We start from the raw sequence: 14,686 nt of genomic DNA, 5'->3' as shown, positions 1-14,686 counted from the left end.
CACAGCCACAGCAATGCCTAAATGAGGCTTATCTAATGCTCTTATCAGTATTTCACTCACAGAAATCTATTTGCCAATTTCATAGACATGTAGGGTCTCATTGCCTAGTCTTTTCCTTTTCCTTAAATCTACAAGTTCTTACTGAAACATACAATTGCCTGCAGCTGTGAATGAGGCTTGCCTGTATGGTGAAGGGTGCTGTGGCTGCCATTGAATGAGTGGAATGTGTAGTGATGGCCCCCAGCTGAGGAAGCCCCTGCATCTCATACGCTTTGGTAATGTACCATCCAATCCAATAATCTACCACAGCCTTTGAGATCCTCATCCCTCAATTCTTGGCACAGTGAGAGACAAAGAGTTGGTTCTTCTGGAATAGCTGACCTGTTGAGGTAAATGTAGAGGGCGCTGCTTATATCTAGCTTGTGTCAGGCCCTTATGATGTTTGGCCATTGTTTAAAAATAAGATGACTGATTGATTGCAGTGGAAATAGGATTTCACTTTAGGGATAAATGAGAGATCCATTCTCAGGGTTACAAAGTCCTTTTGGAATATACACCGCTCCCTTCTGCAAGACATTGCCACCAAACAAGAGACTCTTCAAGCCAAGGTTCTTGCTACTAGGAAGGTGACAGACTCTTTCTGGAAAATGTACAACTCCTGCCTTGTGGATAACAACATCCAGTCTGATAATCTCCTGGCTGGCATCACAGCTACCAGAAGGGCCACCCCCCATCCATGATAGGAACTTGGGTTCTGTTTACTTCAGAGGCTCCATTGGTGGCTTGAGGCTGTGGGTAACTCCATGTAGGGAACCTGTGCTAGCCCAGTGGAGCCAGTTGCATTGTCCCTCTGAAGGCAGGAGTCTTTGTGGGTTAATTTCAGTGAAGGCTGAGTTGGGTACTGGATAGATGCCTAGTTCCTTTCTGGCAAGTAGTATTGATCTTTCTAATGCCATCTTGGTGTGTGCTCATTTGTGTGGAACTATAGTCCCAGTAGCAAGTCTGTAGGCAATCCAGCTCTCTGCTGGTTGCCCATCTTTTCAAGTTGGTCACCAATGTCAATCAAAATATGTGTGCATTTTTTTTGCTGGCCTTCTTGATTTAGACATAGCATGTACTGCACCTCTAAATCTGCCCTGCCATGCTTTGAGTGTCAGCTGCAGCCAGACTGGGCCTGGGCAGTGCTGGACCCAGATGCAGGCAGACTAACCACCTGGGAGGCACGCTTGCCTATTTTGCTCCCTCTCAGAGAGCCATGGATGGTTTGGCCAGGCTGAATCTACAAATGCTACTGCCACCTTCTCCCCACCACCCCCTCACAACCCTGCTGAGCCTCTTGTTGGTAAGGAGAATGGAGGGAAAGTTGTAAATTATGCCTGTGATCCAAGGACAAGGCCAAGCATTTACCCCTTCTGCTCTGGATTAGTGGAATCTCCATATGGGATTCCCTATATGGGTAGTATCTTGTACTTGCTATTGTTGAGGGTTACTTCCCTATATGGGTAGTTGCTTAGGAACACTGATGGAACCCTACCTGGGGCTAAACCTGTGTATGAACTGGACAAACACCTCTCAGTTCTACTGTTTTTGTGACCTACTTGTGGATTGTCACATCTCTCTCTGCCCACCCTAGGTGGTCCTGGCTCCCAGGAACAGAGACTTTGTTCTCAAACCTCCATGGCAAATCATGCAGGCATTTTAAGGCATGTTGCCAGTGCGGGCTAGTGCCTGCTTGACCTGCAACTGCTATTCAAAGCTAAGAAGAAGGAAAAGAGTCAGGTTTATATGCTGTCCTTCACTTCAGGCCTCCAGATGGCTTGCACTCGCCTTCCCTTTGTCTCCCTGCAATGGACACCCTGCGTGGGGTGGTCCAAGAGAGCCCTGCAAGGACTGCTCTTGAAAGAACAGTTCTGAGAGATGTGACTGACCATGGTCATCGGGTTGGCCATATGTGGAGAAGTGGTGGAGGTGGAGCAAAAACAGGTTTCCTACCTGTAACTGATGATCTTCGAGTGGTCATCTGTGCAGTCACACCAATGGGAGAAGGCGCCAGCGCCGATCACGATCGGTAAACTTCAAAGCTGCGGATTTCCGCGCCTCCGCCCCAGTGCGCATGCTCAGGAGCCCCACCACGCATGCCCACTGGGACGGGAGCGGACATCCCGCCAGTTCCTTCTGACCGCTGCGTCAGCCCTTGACGGACCGGCCGCAGAGGGGAAGGAGGGCGGGTAGTGTGACTGCACAGATGACCACTCGAAGATCATCAGTTACAGGTAGGAAACCTGTTTATCTTCTTCGTGGTCTCTGTGCATCACACCAATGGGAGATTAGCAAGCTAGAGTCCTACCTGGTGGCGGGTGCCACGGTCCGTCAGTAGGAGATGGATTGAAGCACAGCACGACCCACCGAAGACTCTCGACGCCGCCTCAGGTCCAGGGCATAGTGCGACACGAAGGTGTGTGGTGAAGCCCAAGTAGCGGCCCTGCAAATGTCCTGAAGCGGGACGCCTCTCATGAACGCCGCCGACGTGGCCATTGCCCGCGTGGCATGGGCCCTCACAGGCCCAGGGAGCGGCGTCTTGCAGAGGAGGTAACACAACCTGATCGCCTCGACAATCCACCTGGAGAGCCTCTGGGACGATATCCGTCTCCCTTTTGCTGCAGACACGTAAGACACGAACAGCCGGGAGTCCTTCCTCGAGTCCTTTGTACGATGCACATAGAAGGATAGGGCTCGTTTAACGTCCAGGGCGTGGAGCCGGCGTTCGGACTCGGACGCTGGGTTAGGGTAATACACCGGCAGCGAGATCTCAGCATTGAGATGGAAGGAAGACAGGACCTTAGGCAGAAAAGCAATGTCTGGACGAAGCACCACCCCATCCGGGGTGAATGTCAAGTAGGGGGCGTCGCAGCGAAGGGCCGCCAGCTCGCCCACTTGCCTGGCGGACGTAATTGCCACCAAAAAGGCCGTCTTCCAAGCCAGAAGGTGGGGCGCACACGTAGCCAAAGGCTCGAAAGGCTTCCCAGTTAAGGCCTTCAGCACCAGGTTCAAGTCCCAAGCTGGGGCGGGCATTCGCACCGCCGGGTACAGCCTTGCTAGTCCTTTCAGGAACTTTTTTGAGTCTGGGTGGGCAAAGACAGACAGACCATCCACCCGTGGGTGTTCCGCCGAGATGGCAGCCAGGTAGACGCGCACCGACGTCACCATCAGTCCCACGTCCAGCAAAGAAACCAGAAAATCAAAAATGACGGGAAGGCCCGCTGCCCGCGGGCTGACCCCTACAGCGTCAGCAAACCTGGAAAACCTACCCCACTTGTACGAATACGACTTACGCGTGGAAGGCTTCCTACAGTTTAACATGACAAACTTCACTCTCTCTGATAACTGCTGTGTGTCAGACGCCAAGCTGTTAGCTTCAAGTGCGGAACATCGTGGTGGAGTACCCGTCCCCTGTGGGATAGTAGGAGGTCCGGCACTTGCGGGAAGTGGTGAAAATTGCCGTTCGCCAGCTCCATGGCGATGGGGAACCACTGTTGCCTCGGCCACCAGGGCATTACGAGAATCCCCACCGGCCGGTCCTGCAGAACCTTCTGCAGCACCCGAGTCAGGAGTGGGACGGGGGGGAACAGGTACACGCTGTGATAGCGCCACGGGGCCAACAGGTCGTCCCCCAGGGATCTGGAGTCCGCTCCTCCCCTGCTGCAGAACAGTCTGCATTTCTTGTTGTCCCTTGTTGCGAAAACATCGAGATCTGGAGCGCCCCAGCACTGGAAGAGCGACTTCAGATAGACCCAATTCAGCTCCCACTCGTGCAGCAACGCTCCCCCTCGGCTTAGGAAGTCCGCTTGGATGTTCTGTTCCCCCGGGAGGTGAGCGGCCATCAGGGATATCCCGAGGGACCCGCACCACTCCCAAATGCTCATCGCCAGGCCGCACAAGCTGCGGGACACTGTGCCCCCTTGCCGATTCAGGTAGGCCATGGCCGTGGTGTTGTCCATCAAGATGGCCACCGACCTGCCCCGAACTAGAGTCTGAAAGGAGTGCAGGGCGAGGGACACCGCCATCAACTCTAAGAAGTTGATATGGTGATGCAGCAGATGCCTGGGCCAGGGAGCTCCCACGCACAGACCTAGTGCATGAGCCCCCCATCCCCACGTTGATGCATCCGTCGTCACAGTGATCGACGGCGGGGCCCTCTGAAACGGGACCCCCTCCAGAAGGTTGCGCTCCGACTCCCACCAGGTCAAGGACTGCAGTACCTCTGGTGGTACCGTCAATACTCGGGACAGGGGGTCGCTGTTGCAGTTGAAGACCCTGAGGAACCAAAGCTGCAAGGGACGCATGCGGAGCCTCGCCAGGCCCACGACCGCCGTCGTGGCTGCCATAAGTCCCAGGAGCCTCTGAACCTGCCGAGCCCGCACTGAGGGATTTTGACGAAGGAGACCGATTGTCTGGATGATTACAGCCGCTCGGTCCCGAGGGAGGAATGCCCTGCAAGCCACTGAGTCCAAAACTGCCCCGATGAACTGAACTCGTTGGGAAGGCTGGAGGCGAGACTTCCCCCAATTGACCTGCAGGCCTAGGTCTACTAGAAGAGCAAGGGTGGTGTCGACGTGGTGTATCAGGGATTCCCGTGAGTTTGCGACTATCAGCCAGTCGTCGATATACGGGAACACAGCTACCCCCTGCAGCCGCAGGTGGGCAGCGACGACCACCATAGTTTTGGTAAAAACCCTCGGAGCCGTGCAAAGGCCAAAGGGTAAGGCCCTGTATTGGAAATGGTCCTCCCCAATTGCAAATCTCAGGAATTGTTGGTGGTGGGGAAAAATAGAAATATGGAAGTATGCATCCTTTAAGTCTAAGGTGGCCATCCAGATGCCTGGCCTGAGGAGAGGGAGGATGCACTTCAGGGAAGTCATTCGAAACTTGTCGCACCTGACGAAAATGTTCAGTGCACGAAGGTCCATAATCGGTCGGAGGCCTCCATCCCGTTTGGGAACAGCAAAATAACGGGAGTAAAAACCGTGACCTCGTTGGGTGCTTGGAACGACTTCGGTGGCCTCCTTCAGGAGGAGGGATTGTACCTCCTCCCGTAGGGTTGGAGATGGGGAGGTGTAGACAAATTTGGGAGTTGGGGGTTCTTGAAGAAACTCTATCCTGTACCCCCGTCGGATGATGGCCAGAACCCAGAGGTCCGATGTAATGCGGCCCCACGCAGGGAGGAAACGGGAAAGGCGGATAGAGTCCACAGCCGTGGAAGGGCAAGTTGCCAGGAGGGAGTCAAAGACTCTGCTTCTGCTGCTTGGACCCTTTCTGTCTAGCAGCATGGGTAGCAGGCGGGGAGTACTTAGGTTTTGCTGAGTACTGCTGGCGCGGGAACGCAGCTGTCGACTTCGAGCGCCAGGAGCGCTCCGAGGACTTTGCGTACGGCTTCCGTTGCCACGGCTTCGTCCACTGGCGTTTCGCTGCCGGGCGGGACGGTGACACCCCCAGGTTCCTGGACGTCTTCAAGCTCTTATCCATCTCCTGGAGGACAGAGTCTGTATTAGAGCTGAAGAGACCTAACCCATCGAAGGGGAGGTCTTCGATATAAGTCTGAGTGTCGGGCTGGAGTGCGGTCGACCTCAGCCAGGAGTGGCGCCTCAATGATATGGCGGTCGTCAAGGCCTTTGAGCAAGTGTCCCCCGAGTGCTTAGATGCATTGAGTTGCTGTTTTGCCAGTAGCATCCCTTCTTTCTGCAACTTCTTGAGGGCACTCCTGCTCTCCGTCGGTAGAGTATGCAGAATGTTGGAGACCTGGTCCCATAATGCATACTGGTACCTGCCCATGCATGCAGAGTAATTGGCTATCTTCATGCCGAGAGAGCCTGTAGAATAAAGCCTACGACCTATCGAGTCCAGCTTCCTGCCCTCCTTGTCTGGGGGCGTGGAGTGTGTCTTCTTCGCTTTCGAGGAGGAAGACACGACAATCGAGTTCGGTTTTGGATGAGTGTACAAAAACTCCGCGGTGCTCTCCTGGATCAGGTACATATGATCGAGGCGGCGGGAGGACACCGGCGTGGAAGATGGTTTATCCCATGAGGATTTTGCTGTTTGGAGCATCACGTTAGTCAAGGGGAGTGCCACCGCTGTTGAGGTGTCACGTTGGACTATGTAGAATACACTGTCCGTCACTACTGGCTGCGGCTGTTCCGTCGGCAGCGATAGCGTCAGAGCCATATGTTTGATCAGATCCCCGTAGGACTTCAGGTCCTCAGATGGGGAGATGGGTTGCTCCTCCGACGTCTTCTCCGGCGGGGACGGTTCTGTCGGGGAAGAACCCCCGGGATCCTCCAGGGAAGAGTCTCGTATGGACCTGGTCGAGCCCCCGGGAGACTGTGACGGATCCGACGGTTCACGTAGTGGTGACTCGGGGTCGACCTGAGCTTTCGACTTCGTTACTGGGGGTTGCACCGGTTCGCGACGCGGTTCCACCTCGGGCGGCTTCGATACCGATGCCGAACGCTTCGGAGTCTGGTAGGATGTACGGGACCGATATGACGACTCGGAGCGCTGGTCCCACTCGATTTGTCTAGGGTGGAGCCAGGGAAAAGGCGGGTATGCGCCGTATAAATACTGCCACTGGCGCTGGTCCCAAGGGACATGAGACGTTGGCCGGTGTGGAGAGTGGTCACCTTCGGTGTGGCGTGGTGAGCGAGTCTCCTTCTGACGATCCCGGGATGGATCCCGTCGATCCCGAGGACTTCGAGAGCGAGGGGTTTCCAGTCGGGGGAGGGGGCTCCTATCGGTGCCAGAACGCTGTGCTGATTCGATCTCGGAGTCCGAGTCCGAGATGACTAGTTGCGTCTGCATCGACTCCAGAGGGGTCCGACGACGTGGCGAGGCAAACAGCTTCAGCGGAGGGACAGCTTTCGTCGAGACCGAAGGACCTTCCGAATCCGGCGAAGTCCTCGGATCCTCCTTGGGAGGTTTCGCTTTCTCGGTCTTCTTGGCCTTCTTGCCATGCTCTCCTCTATCCTCTTTGTGCCGCTTAGCAGGCACTGAGGAGTCCGACTTCACAGCCGAGCCCAAGCGCTTCTGAGGGCGATCGGCGTCGGAGAGAGCCTGTTCGGTGTCGGTCAATTTCGGTGCCGATACCGACTCGGGGGCGACCGTCGGCTCTTCGGCCGATTTCCGGGGAGAAAGCGCCTGCTCCATTAGCGCCGCCGCCAGTCTCGCCGCCCGATTCTTCCGGGTCTGCTTAGAAAATTTAGCGCAGTGTGTACAGGAGTCTGGCTTGTGGCGTTCTCCGAGGCACAGCAGACACAGCGAATGTCCGTCAGGCGGTGCGATTTTGCTCCCACACTTAACGCACTGTCTGAAGAAGCCCCACCGCCTTTCCATGCGCAAGGGAAGATGGCGGGGGGATCGCGGGAGGGGTAGAAGAGGAAGGGGGGGTCGCCCAAAGGGCGGGAAACTCACCCCACACTCCCGCGGCAACAACAAAAAAAAAAGCTATACTAACTATACTAAACTGGAAAACTAACTAACAACTATCTACATAAATCAACCGACAGATTCATTCGAAGTTCACCGACCGTAGCCAAAGATCGACTGATTAGCGCGGCGGTCAGAAGAGAACTGGCGGGATGTCCGCTCCCGTCCCAGTGGGCATGCGTGGTGGGGCTCCTGAGCATGCGCACTGGGGCGGAGGCGCGGAAATCCGCAGCTTTGAAGTTTACCGATCGTGATCGGCGCTGGCGCCTTCTCCCATTGGTGTGATGCACAGAGACCACGAAGAAGATACCCTGGTTCTCCATATTAAGAGTTTGCTGCTCTTATCCACTACACCTACTGGCTCAGAGGGTTAGACTGAAGCTTGAGAACCTGTGTCTGTACCCTAGTATGCCCCTTTGGAAGGAGAGGGGACTCCACTGCCAAGCTGTGGGGTGGTAGTGCGCCCACAGAAACAGGGCCATGGTTTAAATCAGACACTCTCGTGCTGTTGCCAAGTGCTTGCATTCTCCAGGGCTGCTACTCCTGGCGTTTCTGACCTCCAGCCCTATTTGTATTTTTATTTCATTTGCTTGGGGCATACTGCAGCACATTATGTGTATATTCAGGCCCTTAGCTGCGCTATGTCCTCTGAGAGTTCCATGCAGTAATTCTGGGTACCTCAGGGGGAGGGGGGACTGGTGCACATGTAGTATTAATGGTATTTGCCATGAACCTGTAGACATCGCTACTTCCTTTTCCTTATAAGAAACATTGTCAACAGGGTACACATTCAAGTCACCCAAGGTCATTTTAACCCTGTTCAACCCTCTTGGGGCTGAGGAAGGTCTGCAAGTTCAGGCCCTGTATAGCACATGGTGTCCATGCCACACTCTTTCCAGCGCCCAAATGCTTTCTCTTGAAACACCAGTTCTTTTTAGCTGACTCCTTTGTTCTCCAAAGGCAGTCCCAAACTATACCTGACTGGGAGTCTCTGCACTCCTTCATAGAATCATAAGAGTTGGAAGGGACCTCTAGGGTCATCTAGTCCAGCCCCCCGCACAACGCAGGAAACTCACAAACACCTCCCCCTAAATTCACAGATCTTAAGAACATGAGAAGCAATGTTAGATCAGGCCAATGGCCCATCCAGTCCAACACTCTGTCACACAGTGGCCAAAATTTTTTTATATATATATCTATATATATACACACACACACACACACACAAAAAGACACACACACACTGTGGCTAATAGCCACTGATGGACCTCTGCTCCATATTTTTATCTAACCCCCTCTTGAAGGTGGCTATGCTTGTGGCTGCCACCACCTCCTATGGCAGTGAATTCCACATGTTAATCACCCTTTGGGTGAATAAGTACTTCCTTTTATCCGTTTTAACCTGTCTGCTCAGCAATTTCATCGAATGCCCACAAGTTCTTGTATTGTGAGAAAGGGAGAAAAGTTCTTCTTTCTTTACTTTCTCCATCCCATGCATTATCTTGTAAACCTCTATCATGTCACCCCGCAGTCGACTTTTCCCCAAGCTAAAGAGCCCCAAGCGTTTCAACCTTTCTTCATAGGGAAAGTGTTCCAGCCCTTTAATCATTCTAGTTGCCCTTTTCTGGACTTTCTCCAATGCTATAATATCCTTTTTGAGGTCCGGGGACCAGAACTGCACACAGTACTCCAAATGAGACTGCACCATCGATTTATACAGGGGCATTATGATACTGGCTGATTTGTTTTCAGTTCCCTTCCTAATAATTCCCAGCATGGCGTTGGCCTTTTTTATTGCAAATGCACACTGTCTTGACATTTTGTGAGTTATCTACCACGACCCCAAGATCTCTCTCTTGGTTCATTGCTGTCAGATGGCCATCTAGCCTCTGTTTAAAAACCTTCAAGGAAGGAGAGCCCACCACCACCTCCCGCGGAAACCTGTTCCACTGAGGAATTGCTCTGTCAGGAAGTTCTTCCTAATGTTGAGACGGAAACTCTTTTGATTTAATTTCAACCCGTTGGTTCTGGTCCCACTTTCCAGGGACACAGAAAACAATTCCACACCATCCTCTATATGACAGCCCTTCAAGTATTTGAAGATGGTGATCATATCACCTCTCAGCCGCCTCCTCTCCAGGCTAAACATCTCCAGCTCCTTTACCTTTCCTCATAGGACTTGGTCTCCAGACCCCTCACCATGTTTGTCGCCATCTTTGTTCTTGGAGCCTGTTTAACTGGTTAAGGCATTTTCTTCTTCCATTAGAAGAATAAATGCTGTTCCTTGGCCTAAATAGGTTTCCTTTTACTTCCCAAACCTCTTAGCCAACTTTTCTCCATCGCCAGTCTATGCACAAAACTTCTCAATAAAGCCTGCAGCCACTGATTTTAGACTGGGCAAGACTCAGGAGTCTTTCTATTTGTATAAAGTTCTCTCCAGACGTCCTCTTCAGCGGAATGCTAACCAATCAGATTACTAGGAGCAGCCTGGTACTCAAGGCTGTGCTTCCATGAAGCATTAATCACATCTCTTTTGTTTTTATGTCCAGCACTTCAAAGCCTCTCAAAAGGTGCAATCCATCACAGAAGGTATTGCAAAAGCTCACCCTAGAGCAGCCTGGGTAAACTAAGGTGCACTTCTGTATCCTCCCCTGACCATTTACCCCCCTCCTTCTCAGAGGATTCCTCTATAGGGGCTTTATCAATGGTACTTCCTTGCTTCTGACGGGGAGAGGGTATTTTACAGCCTCTTGGTGTGAGTAGCCAATGCCTGGACTTTGCATCCATCCCAGAAGTTTTTGCAACCACTGGTCACATCCCCCTCCACAGCCTCCAAATAATACAGGCCCCCATGTCTCAGTGGCTCTGATGACCTGACCCTTTGGAAGGTGAGTGGGCGCTATCCCAACTGAAGTTTGGTAGGAGAGAAGCAAACTCTTTATCTGAGAGAACCGGGTTTGATTCCCCACTCCTCCACTTGCAGCTGGTGGAATGGCCTTGGGTCAGTCATAGCTCTCACAGAGGTTGTCCTTGAAAGAACAGCTGCTGTAAGAGCTCTCTCAGCCCCACTTACCTCACAGGGTGTTTGTTGTGTGTGTGTGGGGGGGAAGGTAAAGGAGATTGTGACTGCTTAGATTCAGAGTATATGGCAAGATATAAACCTAATATCATCCTCTTCTCCGCCCACCCCCCGAGTCTGCTCTCTTAGCTGCCTCTACTGGCTTCCGGACCCACACCATGCCAGTGCAGGCTGGGTGCCACTTTTTGCTGCTCAAAGTTGTACCTAACCTTGCACTAGAGCTAGGAAGGTCCACTGGCCCTTGATAACCAGCCACGTCCATTCTGTGCCCAATGGAGTAGCCCTGGGTAAAAACACATGGTGGGCACCCTGATGGGGTCTACCCTCAGGGCCCACACCATGTTGGGATCTGCCCTCCAGGCTGCAACTGTGAAAGGGCATCCTGCTAGCCCTGCACTCCCTGAGCCAGGGTGGCTGCTCAGGATAGTTTGGACTCCCTCCCCTGGAGCCAGTGGGGAAGGGAGTATGCTACCCCATGGGGTCTCTGGCCCCATGTCTGTTCCACACAGCCCCAAGCATGGTGCCATCTTACCAGTTCTCACGGGCTCTGCACTGCTGGAGAACGTTTCTTCTGTGTCCTGCGCGGGGTAGATAGTAGTAGCCTGGAGCCTCAGGCCACTCTCCTCTTGCAACCAGCCTTGCCACCATTGGGTAGCTCTGTACAGGCACCTCTACGCCTCTCAAAGCCTCAAGTAGCGACAGCAGCCTCTCATTCTTCAGTTTCTTGTGCCATGAGGAAGTAACCCAGAGCATTGGCCTGCTTTCAAGTGGCCACACTAGTTGCCCTTGGATTGTTGCCCAAGGCTGCCTCCCAAAGCCTTGGGTGGCAGAGGTCTGTCTTCTTTAGTGCCCCGCATAACAAGGGGGCTGCAACCCAGAGATCTGGGCTGCATCCCTCGTGCAGCCAGTCTTGCTGCCCTTGGGGCAGCTACACACCGTGACCTCAACATCTCCTGAAGCCTCAGGTGGAACAAGCCTCTTTCTTCCTCCTTTGGTATCTAATGCAGTGAGGAAGCTGCAGCCCAGATCCCACGTTGCTCTTCTCGTGCGGCAATAGCTGTTGGTGGTTTCCTCACAGCTATCTCAAAGTCTCCTCGTTCCTCTTTTTTACTTATTGCATTTCCCTTCTTGACCTCTAGGAGTCAATTATGGAATTTCCAGCATCTTTTAGAACTTACTTTGGGAGGGGGGGGCGGAGCTTGTAGCAGAGCTCTAGTTTCCTACCCAAGCAGTGGAGAGGTCAGCCTAGGTCTCTCCAAAAGGAGTCACACAACAAAACAATTTCATAGCCCTATCTGAACAAGCAGATGTGTGACTCCCCCCCACTGAAGGAGAAAGTATAAGTAGCACTGCATACATTGGGAGACTAGAGGTTTAAAGAATAAGACTAACTGAAGATATAGTGCCAAAACTTTACTTTAGGTCTAGCCACAGAAAAGACTATGGAAGGGGTGAGGAAATACCAATGACAAGCAAGCATGAGACCAAGTAACCAGCTAGGGAAGAAACAGGTTGTCACAGAAAGGGTAACAAGATTCTGTGCCACTGGGCACACAATGGATATCAGAACTTTAGCGGGGGATGCCAGAATCATGAGAACAGTTAGGGGAGGAGCTGTGGCTCAGTGGTAGAGCTTGTTAGGCTTGCAGAAGGTCCCAAGCATGAGATGATATGAAAAACCTCCACCTGAGACCCTGGAAAGATGCTGCAAGTGTGAGTAGACAATACCACACCAGAGTCAGTTTGGTGGCGTGATTAAGAACCTAAGAGAAGCCATGTTGGATCAGGCCCATCCAGTCCAACACTCTGTGTCACACAGTGGCCGATATGTGTGTGTGTAAACATATATATATATATACACACACACATACACATATATATGTGCTAATAGCCACTGGTTAAGTGCCAGTGGACCCTATCACCATTTTCTATTGAAATACTATAAAGGCGAGGGATCCCAGAGTCTCCAAGTAAAATGTACCAAAGGTAAATAAAGACAGATTAAAATTTAAGAGTTGGATCTTACCATCTTTTTCACTTGTTCCCACCCAATTTCCCTCCTTGCTGCAGCCTGCTATCCTGCATGGATTTTGCCCACGCCAATCTCATGGGCCCTGCCAGCCTCCCTCTTTTAATAACAGAAAAGCTGTTAACATTCAACCATTTGATTTTAGCACTCATTTACCACCAGTGGCAATAAATATTCATTATTAAAAATCCTTGTGCTGACCTTTGTTACATGTATGCAACTGGATTAAACGCTCTTGTTGCTTTATAGGGATGCCACTTAGCAACTGATACAGCTCATTCAACCTTGGTTTACTGTTTGACTGTACAGAATAATATACCACCAAAAAGTTGGGACAGGCAAGTGGCAGATCCTAAGCCATCCTTCTCTTTTCCACAATCCCCATCATCCAAAGGCCCAATGTACTAGGTTGTCAAGCATGATATTTCTGGTTATTGAATCAACATGTATTATTGAACTCTTTCTTTTCCCTCTATTCCTTTTCTGCATAAGACTGCTCTTCAAACCTTCCCCCCCACCTAGTAATTCTAAAGGATTCAGAATATGCAAGTAACCTTGTCTTTGTAAGTAAGTTACCTCTCCCACCAGTTCCCATCCATACGTCTTATCAGTAAGCCAAGAATGTGTGGGAACCAGATGTTGTAGTGACCAAATGAATAGTTGATAGTACCCTTTGAACCTTCTCTGCAATTCACATCTGTATGTTATGCTTTTGAAGCTATCTACTATTGTGCCTTTGAAGTAGCCTTTAAGATTCCATGCCATGTGAAACTATGTATCACTTCCAAGGTATCATTCCTTGGAGCAAGTATTGGATTATCAATAAAACAAGTCTTTGAAATAAGCAAAAGCTTGATTATTCAAAACTGATGCTTGACATAGGTTTCCATTGGAGCAAATGAAAAACATTAGTACTTTTCTCACCTCCCATCATCCTAGAAGAGGGGGGAAAGAATACATTTGTGAACAGAAGAAAGAGGAGCTCTTTTCCACTCCAAGTGGAGTATCCTTCAGAATCCCAAAACCAACTTGAAATAAAGACAAAGTAACAACTAGGGGAACTAGCAGAAATCAGGTAGAAGCTTCTTTGGATTTATCACAGCTAGACTCACAAGTGCATGTCACAAAGTAAGATCCCTCCCCTAAATATAAATACGTAGATGCCACAACAAACATGTTAAGTTTAGCAAGAGCTCAGCAACTAAGCACACAAAGGCTAGTCAAATTAAAAAATGAGCAGGCCTTAATTTGGTCTCCTTACCCCTGACTGGGACACTCCATCAGCTCGCATTTAGTCAGGAGAGCAATATAATGGGTGGAAGATATAGGAATGTTGGCTCACTGAAGTGCTACACCTCTCTACAGCTGTACCAAGGTGGAGGCTTCAGGATAGCCTAGTCTAGGAACCAAGCAATGGGATATCGAGTCAGTATGAGAAAACTGGCCTGTTGATAGTCAAATGGGCATTTTGCCAAGAAACTGCATACTGTAAAAGTTCTTAATAAATGTTGGCCACACAGCCACTATGCTTTCATGGTCTACTACAATGTGCATGTCTGATTATCATAAAAAAGGCAACTAAGTATTCAAAATAACTGCATTTTATTTTCACATTTTACATTAAGTCTCCCCATCATTTCCATCAGTCTGATCACCAATTACTATGCATTATCAAAACATTCCGTACATACTTGAAATGAACCAAAGGGTGGAAAATCCTTGTCTTTACAAACTGAACAGGCATTTTAAACAACACATTCTTGGCAAAACATTCTGAACAACATTAATCAGACTCTGCAGGGAAAGCTTTAGCATTTACAAAAAAAGGACAGCCAGATATTAATGGTTAAACATACAGGACTGAAATTGGGGGGTGAGGGGAAGGAACCATTTAAGCTTCTTGCTTACAAAGTCTTTCTCCACTGCCAGAGTGCTTGAATAATCTAAAAACACAAAACAAAATGTAGCATGTTTAGATATTCTTTCTCTCAAATACAGACTGACATTTAATGCAGTTTAGAAAGGACAAATACTTATGTACACATTAGTAGTCTAGAAGACAACGGAACTCTCCACTGAAAGGTGCTTTAGTCTGGAGGCAT

At 50.6% G+C, this 14,686-nt stretch overlaps 1 protein-coding gene across 2 annotated transcripts in view; it reads right to left on the bottom strand.

Annotated features, from left to right (window-relative positions):
- Positions 1-14,686, bottom strand: part of NPM1 (nucleophosmin 1) — a 454,395-nt gene that overhangs the window by 425,648 nt on the left and 14,061 nt on the right. Inside the window, exon 11 of one of the 2 annotated variants that reach the window (XM_060232828.1) lies at positions 14,170-14,527. The exons of the other annotated variant lie outside the window; for it this stretch is intronic. Within the exon in view, the coding sequence (XP_060088811.1) occupies positions 14,489-14,527 (39 nt within the window). The 3' untranslated portion in view covers positions 14,170-14,488. Of the gene's footprint in view, positions 1-14,169; positions 14,528-14,686 lie in introns of those variants that run through there. 2 annotated transcript variants of the gene reach the window in all.

The sequence above is a fragment of the Heteronotia binoei genome, chromosome 1 (assembly GCF_032191835.1).
Source record: "Heteronotia binoei isolate CCM8104 ecotype False Entrance Well chromosome 1, APGP_CSIRO_Hbin_v1, whole genome shotgun sequence".
NCBI lineage: Eukaryota > Metazoa > Chordata > Lepidosauria > Squamata > Gekkonidae > Heteronotia > Heteronotia binoei.
This window is presented reverse-complemented; position numbering and strand designations above follow the sequence as displayed.